This window comes from Myodes glareolus, chromosome 7 (genome assembly GCF_982192425.1).
Source record: "Myodes glareolus chromosome 7, mMyoGla1.1, whole genome shotgun sequence".
Taxonomy (NCBI): Eukaryota; Metazoa; Chordata; class Mammalia; order Rodentia; family Cricetidae; genus Myodes; species Myodes glareolus.
Window position 1 is genome coordinate 84,248,582 of NC_142032.1, and position 19,219 is coordinate 84,267,800.

The 19,219-nt window shown below is 44.8% G+C and overlaps 1 protein-coding gene across 4 annotated transcripts in view; it reads left to right on the plus strand.

Annotated features, from left to right (window-relative positions):
- Dnah3 (dynein axonemal heavy chain 3) overlaps positions 1-19,219 on the plus strand; it is a 169,217-nt gene that overhangs the window by 53,694 nt on the left and 96,304 nt on the right. For 3 of the 4 annotated variants that reach the window (XR_015003061.2, XM_048460341.3, XM_085693000.2), the window contains exons 23-31: positions 532-668; positions 4,064-4,265; positions 5,280-5,372; positions 6,806-6,916; positions 10,577-10,691; positions 13,214-13,412; positions 15,616-15,724; positions 15,926-16,039; positions 16,752-16,928. Coding sequence is in view for 3 of the 4 variants with exons in the window: in XM_048460341.3 (XP_048316298.3) it covers positions 532-668; positions 4,064-4,265; positions 5,280-5,372; positions 6,806-6,916; positions 10,577-10,691; positions 13,214-13,412; positions 15,616-15,724; positions 15,926-16,039; positions 16,752-16,928 (1,257 nt within the window). In the remaining variant the exon portion in view is untranslated. The remainder of the gene's footprint in view (positions 1-531; positions 669-4,063; positions 4,266-5,279; positions 5,373-6,805; positions 6,917-10,576; positions 10,692-13,213; positions 13,413-15,615; positions 15,725-15,925; positions 16,040-16,751; positions 16,929-19,219) is intronic. The other variant, XM_085693001.2, reaches the window with a different exon arrangement.

Below are 19,219 nucleotides of genomic sequence, written 5' to 3' on the forward strand. Positions count from 1 at the left end.
CTCATAGAACACAAGAATAGAAGTGTATTCCGGCTTTCCAAAGTGTCACCAGAGTTGAGGAAACCTCCGGAGCTCACAAACACTCTATGTACATCCCTTGCCCATACTCCTCTCCCCACTTTTCCCACTTGGGGTGCCCCCTGCCGACTAGCCTGCTTGGCCACAAAACATCTGGCAGGAGATGATCCTTACACGGCCCCAAAGTTCCTTGATCAAGGGTTCTCCACAGACCAGAACAGAATGCCATGATCTAAGTTTTAGACCTCCAAAATGTTCAGATGAAATTGATTTGGCGAGATTGTGATGCCAATCAACCAAGTCAACCATGATTGGAGGAATGCAGCCATGCTCACTGAGCAGCCAGCCCTGTGGGACTAGGAGAGCATCAGGAGGAAGCTGGCTTGGCAGCATCACTAGTTGGTGGGTTGATCGCGAATTCATTACAATGACCAATTTCAAGTATGCATAGTGAATCTCACCGTGTGTGTGTGTGTGTGTGTGTGTGTGTGTGTGTGTGTGTGTGTAACCCAGGTGAAAGATACCAGGGTCCTGGTGGCAGCCGACCAGCCAAGAATGACTGAGAAGCTTCAGGAAGCCAACCTTCTATTGGAAGACATCCAACGGGGGTTGAATGAGTACCTGGAAAAGAAGAGACTCTTTTTCCCGAGGTATGCAATGCAGGATTGTTCTTTCATTAGGATCTACCCTCCAAGGCCATATGTAGATGGAATTACATTTTTCATGTTAGATTTGAATTAAATTCCATTTCTGCTTCCCTGTTCCACAAGAGATGGCATCTAGGAATTAACATACCTCCTTAGCCACCATCTAGAGTGAAGCTGAACGGATTCTGTAGGGGTTACATCTTCACTTAGGCCAGTTAATATTGCTGTTTCTGTCCAGGAAAGGGCATAATAGTTGTGATTAAGGCCTAGTGTTTAGAGCTAAAGAGTTATCTCTTGAGATCCAAGATCTTTTATTCATTCACTGGAAGACCTTCAGCAAATCTATCTGAGACTCCGGCTCTCAGGATGAAACTGAGATAGGATAAACATAAATGACTCTTAGTTCTTTCATTTTCTGTGCAGATCAATGAGCTACATATAAAACAGAAATGTTTCAGAAATGTCAGCTAAGTTTTTGAGCATTAACTTTAATAGCTCCTGGTACAGTAATTTTCATAACTTTTGTGGGGAAAAAAGACAAATATTTAATGCTTTACATAAAAGTCAATGTGGTTTTAGAGGGCTACTTCCAAGGGATCTCATTCCTGGACGTCTATCCCTGTCAAGTTCTCATGGCTGGTCACTCCATGTCATTCAACTGAATTAGGATGTAGGTTTACAGGCCTACAATTCCAGTACTTGGTAGGCAGAGGCAGGAAAAAAACCAAGAGTTCAAGGTCATTCTCAGCTACAAAGATGAAGGCCAACTAGGGCTACATGAGATTCTGCCTCAGAGGATACCAACGAGAAACTGTAATGTGGCTGGATACGAAGTTTAGTTCTCTCCTTTCCACCAAGAAGAAAGAATAGGGTTTTACAGCTACACTGGTGATGCTTTTGGGTTTTTCTGTGAGAGAAATTCCCTTGGTATCTGCTCAGCTCTGTCTCACAGTCAATAGCCATTTGGGGCCATTGTGTGTTATTTTTATTTTTAATTTATGTGCATGGGTGTTTGGCCTGCATGTGTGTCTGTGTACCCCTTACATGCCTGTTGCCCAAGGAGTCCAGAAGAGGGTGTCAGATCCCCTGGTACAGTTGTGAGCATCCATGTGGCTACTGGAAATCAAATTGAATTTGGAAGAGCAGTCAATGCTCTTAACTGCTGAGCCACCTCTCCGGACCACCACTGGACATTTTAAAGTGTTTCAGAAAGTGAAGTTTAATTTATTTAATATTATTTTTTTAACATAAAGAACTACTTGTGGTCAATGGCTCCTCCTTTAGACAACACAGACAAACACAAACAGTAGAAGAAATTCTAACTTGGAAGCACACCATTGAGAAGAGATTAAACTCTGGAAACCTCCTGAGGTTTGGGCTTTTAAAAATATTTTTATTTTATTTATATGTGTCATGTGTGAGAGCATGCCCATGAGTGCAGGTGTCCACAGTGTCCAGAAGAGGGCGCTGGATCCCCTGGAGGTGGAACTATGTAGGCAATTGCCAGCAGCCAGGTCCTCTGCAAGAGCAGAGCACACTCTTAATCACTGAACCATCTCTTCAACCTCAAGGCCTTTAGTTCCAGCCTTTTGCTGCCATTCCTAGTAAGAACAGTGATAGCCAACATTAATACAGCAGTTACATCTTGTGCCAGGACACCATACTAAGTGATTTATGCTTAGTCATTCTTTAGAATAATCCTATAACAATGGGATCATTATGATTATCTTGACTTTCTAAGTGAGAAAACAATGATTTCCCCCCAGGAAAGACAAAACCGATAGATGTCCAAGCTGCAATTCAAACCCAAGGAGTCTTGATACAATACTCAAATATTTAATATCTTTGAGATACATTTCTATCTGAGTTAAACACACATTACCACTCACAGAAATATCTCAAGAGTTTATGCATTTTTTGTAAAATAAAATCAATCACTTTTACTGAATACTTTGAACTGTTGGTGATAGTCATGTGAACCAGTTTTACCTTAAAAATATAGAAAGCTAAATGATTTTACACTGTTATTCTGTCTTTGGACCTTGCACATGATAGAGATAACATAAACTAATAGAGATCAATCACCCAAATGAGTGTTACTTAGAAATGGTAGGAACTGACATCCTCATTAGGTTCTGATCATTCAGTCAGCCTAAAAGGAGTTACTGAACCCTTCTTACCTTCTCAATTCCATAGTATATGAGTTTGTTTTACTATGTAACAAACACTCCAAAACTTAGAGGCATAAAACAACAGCCATTGTTTTAGTTCACAGTTGTATGGTATGGCACATTGGGCTGGGCTTAACTGAACAGTGTGTCTGTTGGAGCTCACTCAATGTGACTACAGCCAACTGGCAGTTGGTCCTAATCCTTTGCCTGGTGGTTGGATTCCTGCTTCTGGGCACTAGGAAGGTTAGCCTAGGTTTGTTCACAAGGTCACAGGAGCATCAAGAGTGCCAATGATAAGGTCTCCTGATGTTTAAGGTTTGGACCTTGAACACATCTGTGTTTACTAGATTCTGCCAGCCAAAGCAAGACAGAGAAATGGCCTAGGATCAAGAGATGCCAAAATCAATTGTTCCCCTTAGCTTGGGCTGGCATCATGGTCTTCACTAAACGCTATGGACAATTTGTAATCTATCATGCTAAGTAAGACCATAATCCCATGGACCCTTTCTTTATAGAATTTTCAGTCTCAGGTTCATAAAAGAGGCTGATGCCTTGAACATTTGTTTTTGGATGTTTGGTTTTGCATCTTCAGAGCCTGAGAAAGTGGGGAAGTGGCTACCACCTCCACTTAAAAAGAGGTCTCTAGCTGCATATAGGTTCATTACAAACACATTATCTGCTGTGCTGGATTTCATAAAGGCATGTTCATGCAAGTATATAATGTACTTCACACACATTTTCACTTCTACCTTTAACTTTTTCTGGCATATCTAGAGACAAGGAAGATAATCTCCTCTTATCTAGAGGTTCTTGACACTGACTGTATGCTAGGGTCAATTGGGATTTAAGACATTAAAGATTTCCCCAGACCTTATCAGACATCAGATACATAGGACTCTCTGGGTGTTTGGACCTCAGTACTGGAATTCTTAGGAGCTCCCCAAGCGATTCTGAAGTACAAGCAGTGCTGAACACCAGCCGAGCATTCCAGTCCCCGCAGTGATGAGCTCATACATGCCTACTCCTATTTTTTCTCTTGCTCTCTGAGTCAAAGTGATCTTTCATAGACCAGATGGGTGATGGAGGAGAGGAGCCAGGCCTAGGAAAGACTTTGAGATGCAGCTGATAATCACCTGGGAGGATCCACCGGCCAGGAGCATCCCCTTGTTGGAAATGTGAACCATCAAAAGAGCTCCTTGTGACAATATTCTCTTTACCTTGAACTAGGTTCTTCTTCCTGTCAAATGATGAACTTCTGGAGATCTTGTCAGAGACAAAGGACCCACTCCGTGTACAGCCACACTTGAAGAAGTGCTTTGAAGGAATTGCCAAGCTGGAGTTCACAGACGACCTGGAAATCACGGGCATGGTCAGCTCAGAAAAAGAAACCGTCCCATTCATACAGACAATCTACCCAGCAAAAGCCAAAGTAATCCCCTTGTGTGTTTGAGGGGAGCTCTCTTCTTCACAGCAGAGTAAACTAGAGATGGGGGGTGTTCCCTGGGCTAAGCTCTTGGGCTCTAGTTTGTGGTGTAGAACATGTGGGTTCCAAGACTTAACAACTAAATCATTTTTAATAGTTACTCCATCTTTCTGGGCCTCAGTTCACCCATCTCTAAGATGGGGATTATACTGGAGGCCACGAGACAAATAAAACTGAAAAGATCTTGACGAAAGATGACAGACGCAGTAGCAAGAATCAGATTCCAGGTGACCTGGCGATGCTTTCAGAGCCCAGGTAAACAATGACACACTCAGAGAAAACATAGAATCTATGAGAAATCTCACACCACCTAACTTGTCTTTTCAGATGTATACTCTTTGGAGAGGGGGGATGCAGGGTCTAACTTATTTAGGCCTGGCTCGCCTTAAACTTGAGGTCCTCCTCTTTCAACTTCCTGGATGCTAGATTACAGTCAGGGCTGCTACTCCAAGCCATTTGATAAGAAGTAAAATTTAAAGGATTGCCAGTCCCGTGGGAAAGAGCAACACCCGAAGCGGTAATACTGTTCTTGCAGAGGACCCGATTTCAGTGCCTAGCATCCCTGTCAGTTGGCTCACAACTGTCTGTAGCTCCAGTTCCAAGGGATGTCATGCCTCTGGTCCCCTCAAGCGTTTGCACTCACAGGTACATATTCATACATAGACATGTATGCATACACGTAATTTTAAAATAAAATATAAAAAGGAGAAATTTATTAATTAAAATAAGGATTTCATTTGCCTCCTGAGAGGCTGCTGGCTTGAGAAGATGGCATGAACCTAGAGGGGATACGCTTACTAGATAGCTGTTAATAAGCATAAAGCAATTAGTCAAAGAATATTGGCTTGAAAAGGCAGCAATCCCCAAGCCTGCTCCAAAGAGAGATCTGGGCTCCTCCCACGGTCTCTGTCCAGCTTTGATTGACAGTTGGTGCCTCCTACTGTTTCCATCTCCCCACAGGGCATGGTGGAAAAGTGGCTGCAGCAGGTGGAGCAAGTGATGCTGGCCAGCATGCGGCAAGTTATCGGAAAAGGGATTGAAGCATACGTGGAGGTAAACAGGAAATAGCGTAGCTATGCCAGGGCTTTGGGACTGTAGAGAAAGCTTGGGGGAGTGGTCTGGCTGGCCCAGTTCACCTGGACCTTGACTGTACTCCGGAAACCTACCTCTCTGAGCCTCTCTGGGACCTTTTACCTGTGAATCCGAGGGCAGTGAGCATTTTCCTGGTGGAGTTAGTTGGTCGAAGCAGGTATGGAAGAGAAGAGTTACCTAGGTGATCGGGGTAGGATGGGAGTAGGGGCTTTGATTCCTGTCACATAGAATTGATGACTCCATTTAGTTCCCCTTCCAGGTGGGCATTCACTAGGATCACCTGTGAGTGACATTCTGAGCCCCCAAAAGCCTTAATGGAAACAAGTCTGACCCAAAGCCTAAGAAAAAAAATAACCTATTGTGACAAATCTTCAGCAGCCAGCCTCCAGCCAGGCTCCTGTTAGCAGTGTCTGAGTTTTGTCCCCTCTTTAAGTATGTGCCTTACTGCCAGGCCCTACCCCACAGTAAGACTCCATCTAGCAAACAAACATGTGCACCTAACGCCTTTACACAAAGGTTCCTCAAGACCAACCGGGCTGCCCCACATGGCAGATTTCAAAATATAAATTCCATTTTCCATGATAAATTCCGAGTCACAGAGCCAGAGCTGTCAGCGTGAAATTAGCTATCATGAGTCCACACTTTTTCTATTAAAGGCCAAGCGAACACCCCCACCTCTGTAAGCCAGACTCTGGCTGCGGTACTCTATGGCACAGAAGCATCATAGACGAGATAGAAATGATAAACACGACCGTGTTGTGATAAAACTATGTACAACTTCAAGCAGACTTGATCCACAAGGTCTCGTGGAGCCCAGGCTGGCCTTAAACTCACTATGCAGCCAAGGACACCCTTGACCTTCTTCTCATCCTCCTGCCTCCAACTCCCCTATGCTGGGATTACAGGCTTGCACCACCAAGCCTGGTTTATGTGGTGTTGGGACTGCACCCTGTTCTTAAATTTAGGAAATAAAAACCAGGGGAGGAGTACTTGGCCAAGAAAGCATGCCCCAGCACCATGATATAACACAGGCACTAAAAAGCGAGGAGTGAGTGCTGCCCAAACACGACCTTGGTCACATTTAAAAAAAAAAAAAAGTCTTGAAGTGGTGAAATCATGCAGAGTTGAAATTCTTTTTTTCTTTTGCACAAACTTGAGGGTCTGGCATGGTGGCACACACCTTTAATCCCAGTATTCTGGTGGCAGAGGCAGGCAGAGTTCTGTAAATTTGGGGCCAGCCTGGTCTACATAGTGAGTTCTAGAATGGTACAAGGGGATTTTTGCTTTACTATCAGGATGAAGTGTGTGGGCAGGGTAGGGGATAGTTGTAGAAAGTCAATTTAAATCACACATGAAGAACCGATTCTACAGTCAACCCCACTGCTCCTTCCCAGGTCCCTCGTAACGCTTGGGTCTTGCAGTGGCCTGGCCAGGTGGTTATCTGTGTCTCCTCCATCTTTTGGACCAAGGAGGTGTCTCAAGCCCTAGTTGAAGACACCCTGTCGGTAAGTGAGCACACCTTAAAACTTACAGAGGAGAGCCAACATGAGCTAGAATAGAGTAGTCATTTGGGTCATTTAGAACAGGGATCGCTGAAATCAGAGTTGCCATGGAGACAGTGAAGTGGATCTGGATCTGGAGATCTCTTTGGAGCATACTGCTAACCGCACGGGTTTTCCCTATGTAAAAATCCTGAGCAGCAGGCTGCTAAGTGTAACCAGCTCTTGCTTGCAGGGGTTACCTGGGAGACTTTCCAACAGTTCTCCTCCTGGGGACAGGAGGCCATGTTTGCCTCTTTCTTTCTGCTACTGCCCCCTTCTTTCCAGCCCCAATCCCAACCAAGTCCCCCATCCCCAGCTCTCCCTTCTGCTCTCTCTGGGAGACCTGGTGTAGTGCCATCCTGCATATTCTCAGACCCAAACATCCATTTCCAGCTGATGCCAAGGCTTCAGAGCACAAGACCTGGTGGACATGACATCTCATCCCAACACATTTACTTGTTGATTGTGTGACCACGAGCAACTTACGAACCCCAGTGTCAGTCATCTGTAAAATTCAAGGAATAGTCACATTGAGTCGTGGTGCGACAGGAAGATTAAACAGATGTGAATGAACCAGCCAGTGCTTAGATACTAAGCTGTGAACTCAATAGGGAAGAGGCCATGTTTGTTCTGTTCCCAGTTACGTAGTTTCATGCAGTGTTGAGCACATAGTAGATGTTCACTAAATACATGCTCAGTGAATGAGTAACAACTCCACCCCTAGCTGTAGATAATTCCCATGATTACCTTACCAGATCCCTGATATTTGCCTATGGAATCTTGGCTATGGACCAAAACATACTTTAAATTACTATGATCTGCTTAGATATCAAAATTAAAATATTGGTACCTACCCAAAGCTAAAATTTATGAAAATCAATGTGACTAATGCCTAATACATGGATGCAAGTTTCATTCATGACATCGTTGCAAACTTCAGAAATAGAAATGTCTGATTTTCATAGCCGCATGTCTATGCTCTGATTTGTTTGTTTTTAACCTGTAGACAGGAGACAGAGAGGAAGTTTCTCATCACACACACACACACACACACACACACACACACACACACACACATATGCACACACACACATTGAGAGATCTTCTACAGGAATCAGTTGCTGACACAAAATAATTATCTATCTGCCTACCCATTTATGTATCTATTTATCCACTTCTTCATTCCTTCATCCGTCTGTCTGCCTATCCATCTATTTATTCTTCTGCCTGTCTGTCCATTCATGCACCATCCATCCACTTATCTATCATCCATTTATCCTTCTATCCATCCCTTCCTCTCTCCCTCCCTCCATTTATCCGTCTACACACCCATTTACCTATCTGTTCCTCCAGCCCTTTCTCCATCTGTTCATCCATACATCTACCCACATAATGCCCATTGCTTCAGCTGTTCATTTCTCAGTCTCTCTACCCATCTGCCCCTGCATCCATTCATTATTCATTTAATAAATGCTGGTTTAGTGTTGGCTTTGTGCTGAGACTGTGACTAGGAAAAAGTAACGAGAGGTAAGTAAGGTAATCACACCGTCACTGTTCCCACGGGTTCAGAATCAGTCTAGGAAGGGGGCTAAAAAGGCACTGGCTTGGAACTGTAATAAAGAAGAGGAGAGGTACAAGAGGCATGGGAGGAAAGAGGGAATCTGAGAGAGGGGCTAGGGTTGGGGATGATTTCCTGCAAAATTATTGTTTAAGAGAGACTTAAGCTATGAGTGACATGTGGCCAAGTAAAAAAGTAAGCTTGTCCAGAGAGGAATGAAATGTGCATAGCCCTGAGGATGAAAGGCACAGGAGACTAGGACGGAAGGCGCGGTGCACTGCAGCAACCTTTTAAACATTATTTTAATGTTAGCATTATCAGTCCACCCAAAAACAGTGGAAATTCAAGTCTTGAAAGGTTTATCTGGACAGGACATCTGTATACGTTGTCATTAGCAGCAATACTGAATGATAAATGAACTGATTAGCTTTTCTTCCTCCAAATCCTTCCACTGCCTCAACTCTGAATGTTATAGATTGCAATCCTATCTTAGGCTACGCACAAATTCCAAATTAAAACTATATGATTTACATAAAAATCCAGTCATATTACAATTCAGCTTAACATGCGGGAACGTAATTACTTAACATATTGATAAGAGGCCGGATCGTAAGTTGCTGCAACGCCACTGGCACTGTGTAAGCCTGAGGATGGATGCTCCGTCACCTATCTGGGAAAAGGCTGACTCTGTCTTGAATCCGTTCCTAACCCATCTCACAAGCAGCAAGGAGTCTCGGATTCTTGACGTGTGCCTGTTGTCTGGCTTGGAGGACAACAGCTGGACGGCAGGCAGGGGCATTCCGGAGCCCCGTGGGGCATCTCTGTCTCCAAGGGCTTTTCAGACAGCAGTTCAGGGACAGTGAAAGCAGTAGGAACCTCTTTATTTCTACATGCCGGGCTCATTATAACTAAGGATAGCACCACCACTTATGGGGTGCTTTATTCATATCAGACATTGTGCCCATGCCTCTAAAGCTTGATCTCAACCCTCAGGGGAGCTTTCTGGCTTAGTTGCAGCCTTACGAATTTCACACCCCTGGAGTCTTGACGGGCTCCACAGCACACTGCGAGAAAATTGAAATGGTGGAAGCCGATCTCAAGTGGTCTCCCTTTCTCATATTTCTTTTTAAAATTAATTTTTAATCGTCTGCAGAGTGGGTTCTAGGACATCCAGGGATACACAGGGTAACCCTGCCTCAAAATTTGTTTTTATTTTTTAACCTCTTCATTTTAAGTACAAGACGTATATATAATGTCACAAAAGTAAAACAAAGAATTCTCATATACCTTTTATCTAGATCCCCAGATGTGAACATCAGGGAGAACCAAAATATAATGATCCAAATCAGGAAATCAATAATGATCTATTGCTGTATAGACCTTTTAAATTTGCCGATTGAATTGTTGCCCTGTTAAAGGTCTAACCTTTTCCTAAGCCAAGACTCTGTCCAGGGTTACTTGCTGCATTTTTTTCTCCTCCTCTTCATCTTTGTGTAAGTGAGGTAATGTCTTCCTATGTAGCCCAGGCTATGCCCCCCTCTCCCAGGGGCTGTGATTCATAGGTAAAGATGAATGTCCCACTCATCTGTCCAGCTTGTCTTGTTCCCCGTGTCTCCTTTATCTGAGAAAGTTGCTTTTGCTAATTCAGAACTCCTGTGCACTCCACATATAGGAAAACTCACCCATGTTAGCACACAGTTCTGTGTCTTGACAAGTGCATACCATCATGTAAGCACAGTCACCTGCAAAGCGAGGAACAGCGCTTCGTCACCCAAAATGCCGTCCTGCCTCACAGTGAGACTGCCTTTACTCTAAGCATACACAATTGTGCATGTCTGCCCCAAAAGTTTTATCTTTCCCACGCTGTTATAAAATAAAACAGGGTACTGTGGCTTCTTTTAGTTAGAAGAAGTTCCATCTTGAGGATCTTATATGGGGTGAGGAAAAGAATGGTTTGAGGGAGGATATCCAGGTCTGGCTTAGACCTTTGGATGCCAGCCCTCAAGATGGGAAGCGCTGGAGGAGAATCCACTTTGACTAAACGTTTCTTCCTGTGACCCGGCCAGGACTTTCTGAAGAAGAGCAATGACCAGATCGCAGAGATTGTCGAGCTGGTGCGCGGGAAGCTGAGCAGTGGGGCAAGGCTCACTCTCGGGGCCCTCACTGTCATCGATGTCCATGGTAAGAATACAGACTTGGTGTTGCTCTGTCCAGGAATGGCAGCTGGCTATGCGCGTCTTTTGAGTCTCCTGAATGGGATGCCTCAGGGCTTCCTAGTTGGAGAGCACTGAGAACCCAGTGCCAAAGCCCCTCCCACCACAGCCACTCGTTAAGCAGAGATACCAGCTGGGTGAATGATGGCCTCATTAGCCCGGCTGATGATGCTGAAGACTCACCAGGTGTGAGCTTTATGCTACATGTTTACATTTTCTCATTTGCACAAGCCTTTCCCAGGCTAAGAGCCCATGGTTAGAGAAAGAAATAACATGCTGGGAGACACCGCATTTGGAAGTGGCAAAGGCGCCTCTCTCTGTCTGCTTCCAAACCCAAGGGGCTGGAAATTGGCAGCTGTGCAGGGAGAGGTAGTGAGAGACAACGCCTTCTGCTCTTCTTTAAACAAAAGGAAACAAAGGAGGAGGACAAGGAGGAAGAACTGGGGTCTTGATGGAAAACAAACCACCTCCACACCCTTACTTTACCATCACCAAGGAAACTGGGGCTGGACCAGGCTTGTTGCCTGGGAACGAGGTCTCTCTTGCTCATAGATCAGCTTACTAGTGTGTCACAGCATCTACTCCCTTAGGACTGGTGCTTGCTTCAGTCTGACCAGGCAGAGAGATCAGGAAGAGAGGAGGGGGTTCTCTTCTTCACATGGCCACACATCCACCTGGAGGGGGTGATGAGCGCAGGCATGAGATTATCGCCTGGAGTGGCTAGGTTCACAAACACATATGTATGCATGCACATACATGCACTTGGACGCACACTGCTTAGTGAGGACAACTCCTACGTGGTCCCTCTTGCAAACCTGTAAGAGTCCACTCAGAGATCTCAACAGCTCTCATCCCATGAGCACCCACAAACCAGTTAGTGATTCCTACAAGCTTATAGTCACCCTTTGACTTCAGGAATCAACACTGTCAGCAACTTAGCTTCGAAATCCTATGAGAGCAGGAAAGGAAACCAATAAATGTATTACCCAGCTGCTTCCTGAGGCTAGAAGGGAAAGCACCTCTAACCATGCATTTTTGGGGTACTTTTCCATGCCATCTCAGGTCAAAATGATACCAGTGTCCTAGGGTGTCTTAGAAGCCTGGGATGGGGCCCAAAAGGTCATATTGAGAATGTGTGAGCACTCAGGGTGACTCTCTTGTAAAGTCTCTGGACCAGCCCCACCCTTGTCCACATGAATTTCAGAATAGTAACATGAAGTAATGTTTCTATAACATTTTATCTGTTGGAGAGTTCCCTCTGGTCCCGGCCCTTTCTCTCACATTGTGTACCCATACATAGTGTATTTACATGGAGTCCTCCTAGCTATTCCAGGTGACTGATTGCTCAACCAAGAGACAGAGAAGTTTGAGTAACTGTCCCAAAGTCACAAAGCTAGTTCATGGTGGAACCAAAATCTGAACCCAAAGGTATCGGTTATTTTCCTTGCATCTACAACAAAATATCTGGCCAAAGCAACTGAAGAAGGAAGTGTTTATGCCAACAGTTTGAGGGTTCAGACCACCATGGTGGGGAAAGTACAGCAGCGGAAATATGGGCCGAATAGTCACATCCACAGCCAGGAAGGAGAGAGCAGCACACACTGGTGCTGACGGTCTTTTTAATGCAGTCCAGGATAGAGCCCATCCCAGGGAATGGTGCCCCTCATGTCTAGTGTGGGTCTTCCCTGCTGCTTTCTTTCTTTTACGCTATGGCTATCCTCATCAGCAACTGAAACTCCGCCACTACCAGTGGCAGTTTGGCTCCAAGAGCCGCTGCCTGACGAAATTCTGTTCCCTCGGGCACCGACTCTTTCTAAGATACAACAGGAACTTATCTAAGTGTCTGTCCCGCTAAAGAACTCAAGATTCAAAAGTTGAGGTAGAAGCCTGGTCTCCAGAGAGGCTGAATAGCAAGCAGCTCACTCAGATCACCTCCTCATGTCTCCTAAGAAATTCTTACGCTGCTCCTCGCCACTCTACCTGGCTCCTTCCTTCCACTTCCTGTCAGTCGCTAATGCAACCTCCTGACTGCAGGTGAATTTTACTGAATCAATCAATCTGCACAATCAAACAAACGTTCCAGAGCATAAACAAAAGTAACACACCTTAAAATAATATTCTTCCCCTTTCAATCTAGACATTCCTTTCAGGCATCCCCAGAAACTTGTCTTTTTAGGGACTCTAGACTCAGTCAAGCTGGCAGTCGGTACCCTCCACCAGGCCACCTGATTTCAGGGTGCCCATTCAGGACCTTTCCTCCACTTCCTGACAGAAGGCAGCACAGTCTTCCTAGCCCCTAGGAAAAAGCAAACTCCAGCTTGTGAAGGCTCCTGCTACCTGCAGGCTGGAAGTAGACCAGGAAGATGCTAGAACCTGAGATAGCATAGGGCCTGAGGGTCTGGATAGCATCCTCTTCTGCCCGAGGAGTCTGTGAGGATGGGCAGTTCTGACACCTCTGTGTGCGTGTGTCTCCTCATGGTGTCCTATTAGCCCGTGACGTGGTGGCCAAGCTGGCAAAGGATCAGATCACCAGTCTAAATGATTTCCAGTGGATTTCACAGCTGCGGTACTACTGGGCGGCAAAGGACGTTCGTGTGCAGATGATAACCACAGAAGCCTTGTATGGCTACGAGTACCTGGGCAATTCCCCCCGCCTGGTGATCACTCCTCTCACAGACCGCTGCTACAGGTAAGCTGGGGAGCCCCGCGTTGAAAGAACGGGAAGAGAATGTAGGAGGGAAAGGCACCAAGCAGGCCACAGTGTCTTAGGTTCCTTCCCTCTACGTTTCAATTTCACATTTCAGAAGTCTGCCCTTAGTTGTCAGCACCAACCATAAATGGAATTGGCGGGGAACGGGAACCCGGTGGGAACCCCAGTTTGGACAAATACACCGGAACCAGTTAGCGGGGCACTGGTGTACGAGTGAGATAGTCACATGTTGCTAAGGAAAAAGCTCAGCAATAGCAAAACTCAGTGTGCCCCGTCTGGAGAGCCCAGGGCCACGTGATAGACCCCGAAGGTCAGGACACAGACAAGCAGGGCTAAGCATGTGGTCCTGAGGGAGAACATTTGACTAGCGAGCAGGCAAGGCCCTGCCGTCCATTCCCAGCACCGAAGAAAGTCCAGAGCAGAGAAGGAGCTTCTCCTCATGTGGCACAGCGCTGGGCCCCCTTCCTTACAACTCCTAACATTAGGTCCGTTGACTTTCCAATGTTCTTATACTCGGATTTTCTAGGCATCTGAATTGTACTATACACATTTTTCTTAATTTGTTTAGGACAAATCTAGACTGTAAAAATATTTCCAAGTGTTATGCTTTAAGACCCTTTAACTTTTTCCAGTCACGTGTTTTCTTTTCACTAGCCGGGATACACTGCATTTGTGCACACCCTGTCTTGTCTCCCCACGACCTCCACTTCCTCTCCCGAAGTGCTTTTCTACTTTAACGTCTTTTTCTCTCCCAAATCTAAATTCTACACATGGGGAAAAACATGACTTTATATATCTGAATCTGGCTTATTTTGTTTAATATGACAATCTCCAGCTCCTTTCACTTTCCTACCATTCTTAAGGCAGAGTGAAATTCTCCGCTGTTGTATATGGTGCATTTTCTTTATCTATTCATCTACTGGCGGACGTGTCTGCTGATGTCTAACTTGGCTCTATAAACAGTGTCACAGCAAACATGAGCGTGCAAACACCTCTGAGGTCCACTGGCTTTGATCCCTCCGGGTGTATACTTAGCAGGGCTATAACTCAATCACAGTAGAAGTATTTTCATGTTTGTTTGAGGCTCCTTTCAAGCGGCCACACAGATTTAACGTTTCCTACCAACAGTGTGCGAATGTTAAATTCCCCACATCCCCACATTTATCCTTGCCTGCTTTTGTTGTTTGGTTTTTTGAGGATAGTCATTCTGACTTGAGTGAATTTGGACTTCCTTAGTGACTATGGGCACTGACCCCCCTCCCCCTTTGACATTTGTACCTCTTTTGAGAACTGTCCATTCAAATCGTTTGCCCATTTATTGTTAATCCTTATTTTCTGATTTTAATCCATATTTCATTTATTCTGCTCATCATCCAGCAATTTCCTTTTGGAAATGCGATCCATTGCACAGCCTGCAGGTCTTCAGCATGCTGTAATAAATGACACACGCGGCAGAGCTGATTATGACAGTAAGGAAATGTCCGTCATCTGACATGACCATCAGTGCTCCCCCTGTGCTGGGAGCAGCTCTAATCTACTCATTCAGCAGAAGCCCTGACTACCATACACTATTATTAGCTGCCGTCATGAAGAAGAGTCGTGGCTCGAATGTGCCTGTACACCATGCATGACATCGGCTGACCTGAAATCTAATTAGAGCTGTGGAAGCGAGTTCAGAAAATAACAAGTTGCCATGTCACTGCCATCTAAAGACGTATTCCAAGGGCTTTGGGGCCCGTGTCCTCGTTCATTTCTAACGCCTGCCAGGCACTCTGCTCTCTCTCTGCAGATATGAACTGAAAGGTGGTTCCTAAGCTCAGGGCATACTCCAACGGGGCACATGGATTTTTGTCTTCCTTCCATCAGTGTTGGTGAGCTTCAGGATGTCGGACTGGAATACTTTCCATTATTTGGTTCATTTAGATACCCCTAAGCATCCCATTATTCACCCAGTCATTCTTTCAGGCAACTGCGTATAAGTAGCCTCTGCCATGCACCAAGCACTGTGCTAGGCTCTGAAATTACAAGGCTAAACAAAACCAACTTTTTACAATGGTGATGTATTGACCATATTATTGACGGAGACCTCTATTTGCAGAATTCAAAATAAATGAAATCCAGGATTGTATCTCAGGATTTGAGATATTGTTTTGTGTTTGGCTTGTTTTGCTTTTCCTCTTAGGACTCTGATGGGTGCTCTGAAGCTCAACCTTGGAGGCGCTCCAGAGGGTCCAGCGGGGACAGGCAAGACAGAGACCACAAAAGATCTGGCTAAAGCTTTGGCTAAGCAGGTATGGAAGTGCCACCCAGCCCTACCCTTTCTTCCTTCCTCTCTCTGGACCCCAAGAGCAAGAAGTTTGAGACAATTTAGCCTAACAGGCAAAGTGGGACCCCAGTTCATTCGGTAGAATGGGAGAGAAGCCTTGCCCCTGGCTTATGGTTCTGATTATTCAGCTATGAGGAAATTTACCCTGAATCCTCCCTCTTTCCAGTGTGTGGTCTTCAACTGCTCTGATGGTTTGGATTACAAAGCCATGGGGAAGTTCTTCAAGGGGCTGGCCCAAGCCGGAGCATGGGCCTGTTTTGATGAATTCAACAGGATTGAGGTAACTCTCCTTCTAGGGGACATGACAATGGGATTGGACATGGAGCGACTTTTTTTCTGAGCTCTCAGCCCTTAAGAATAGCATCTGTGTATCTTCTCTATGGCCCTTGCATGGAGTAGGTACTTAAATACTAAACACAAACAGCTGCAAGGAGACAGCATGTGTATTTTAAACACATCCAGCCTCTCGATCGTATTCATCCATTCACTAACTCCTTCACAGGTTAGGTGGCAGCTAGTGTATGTCTGTAACTGCATAAGTTCACGGGGATAAAGATGACTAAGAGATGATCTTCCCTCTTAAATGGTTGCAGCCCAATAGAAAGAATAAAAATTAAACAAACAAAATATGATAGAAGTCTACAATAGTGGTTAAAAAAACATAAAAAAGACACATCACAAAAAGTGATTTTGATTGAATCTGTTTAGAGAGTGGAAACCAGAAATGTAAGCAGTGAAATTTGAACTGGTAGACAGTGAAAACCTCTTGGGTGTCAAGCACCATGCTAAGATGAAAAACTATGGAAATGTCTTATCCACACACACCACACCACATATACACATGGACACACACACATTTCCTTGCCAAATCCCCCAAATTTTGCTCGTCATTAAGAGCGTAAAGGTCTAGTTCTCAGGTGACTGAGGTTCGTCCTTGCAGAGTGAGGAGGCAGGCTGGCTGAGCACACCCCAGTAGGATATTCCTTCCACAGGTGGAGGTACTATCAGTGGTAGCCCAGCAGATTCTCAGCATCCAACAAGCCATTATCCGGAAGCTGAAAGTGTTCATCTTTGAAGGCACTGAGCTCTCGCTGAACCCAACCTGTGCTGTCTTCATCACCATGAACCCTGGGTACGCTGGCAGGGCTGAGCTGCCAGATAACCTCAAGGTAAATGTTGGCCTTGATTTGATATAGCATAGATGTATTTATAATGTAGAAACTTCTAGGAGTATGCTGCTGAAGATCTCATAGATAGCCTAATAGTAGGAATAGCTCATATTTCCAGGGTAAGATAATATTTGATCTGAGAACACCTCCCCAATGAGGTCTTACAGTGAGGAAGGACAAATACATAAGATGAATGGCAATGGCTAGCAGAGAAACTATATTAAGAGTCTGTGTTTCGTTATCTATAGCGGTCGGACAGCTGATATAAAGAGGAGTCAGCTAGGCATGGTAGAGAATCCTGAATGCTAAGGCAACAGCCACCTCTTACCTCCAAGCGACTATTGCTAAGAAAGAGTTGTTACATTGTCTCCTTCCGGGGGAGGATGGAAAATTTAGCGCTGTTACATGAAGTCATCTAATCTTCACATCCTGCAAAAAGACAATAATTGAGGGCCAAACAAAGATCATCTATTTATGAAAGAACACCAAATTTCTTCTTTATATGTTTTTAAAATGGTTTTTATTGCACTGCACATTTTTCTCCACTCCCCTCCCTTCCTCTCCTCTCCCCTTCTACCCTCTCCTGTGATCCCCACGCTCCCAATTTACTCAGGAGATCTTGTCTCTTTCTATTCCTCATGTAGATTAGATCCATGTATGTCTCTCTTAGGGTCCTCTTTGTTGTCTAGGTTCTCTGGGATTGTGAATTATAGACTTTTTTTTGTTTTATGTCTAAAAGTCACTTATGGCTGAGCACATATGATATTTGTCTTTCTGGGTCTGGGTTACCTCACCCAATATGATGTTTTCTATATTCATCCATTTGCCCACAAACTTCAAGATGTCATTGTTTTTTTCTGCTGAGAATACCGAATTTCAATGCAGTGAACTCTGGCAAACTTAGATTGAGCCATATTGATCAACCCTCTTTATTACTAAGCTAGTAAAACCCATCTCATTTCCTTTCTAAAGTGTACTGTTGTGACACACCAGAGGAAAAACACGAGTCTGTGTACCCCGTACCTATTGTTGATCTGGCCTGAGCTACAGACACTGTAGATCCACAGGCCCTGTCGCTAGAGGAAGAAGGGAAGTGCCCCAGAAAAGAAAGACAAGGAAAGATGGCCCTAGATGGCCTTAGGATGCTGCTTTCAAGGAAGCACAAGTCCAAAGGATTTTAGATGGTTAGGTCTTCCGTGGAAAGAATGTCTGACACCCAGTTGCTTGAAAAGAGCAACCATAGAGTGAGAGTCTTCTAGGCCTGCTTCTTTGTGATTTCTTCACCCTCTTAGAGAGAAATGATAGGAGAGATATGACCACACTCACATCACCAACTTTAGTACACACTGATCTACCTACTGGAAATGGATTATGATTAGTATCCAAAAAAGCTTGTTCAGATAGACCACTTTGCTCTCAGAGTAGAAAACAGGCAAGAGAATTTTCAAGTGCTCCTTCCTTGTAGGTTGATATCCTTGTTTGCTTTCTTTTGCTGTGATAGAACACTGGCCACAGCAACTTGGGGGAGTGGCACTGTTAGGAGGTGTGGCCTTATTGGAATAGGTGTGGCCTTGTTGGAAGAGGTGTGTTACTGTAGAGACAGGCTTTAAGGTCTCATTTATGCTCAAGCCACACCCAGTATCTCAGTTTACTTCCTGTTGCCTGAGTCAGAATGTAAGAACTCTCAGCTCCTTTTCTAGCACCACATCTGCCTGCACGCTGCCTGGATTCCCACCATGATGATAATGGACTAAACCTCTGAACTGTAAGCGAGCCACACAATTAAATGTTTTCCTTTATAAGAGTTGTTGTGTTTCTTCACAGCAATTGAAACCCTACCTAACTAAGACAGGTAGGAAAGGACTTGTTTAGCTTACACTTCCAAGTCATGGTCCATCTTTGAAGGAAGTCAGGGCAAAAACTCAAACAAGACCCTAACAGAAAGGGAAGCAGAGAGTGTTGGAGGAGCACTACTTACTGCCTCCCCCCCCCAGCTCACTCAGCTACCTTTTGTCTATAGCTCAGGCTAGGATGGCACTGTCCCAGTGAGCTGGCCCTTCCCCATCAATCAGAAATCAAGAAATGCCCCCATAGTCATGCCCACAGGTCATTCTGATAGAGGCCATTCTTTTTCTTTGGCTTTTTGTTTGTTTGTTTGGTTGGTTGGTTGGTTGGTTGGTTTGGTTTGGTTTGGTTTTTGAGATAGGTTTTCTCTGTGCAACAGTTCTGGCTGTCCTGGAACTCACTTTGTAGACCAGGCTGGCTACAAACTCACAGAGATCTGCCTGCCT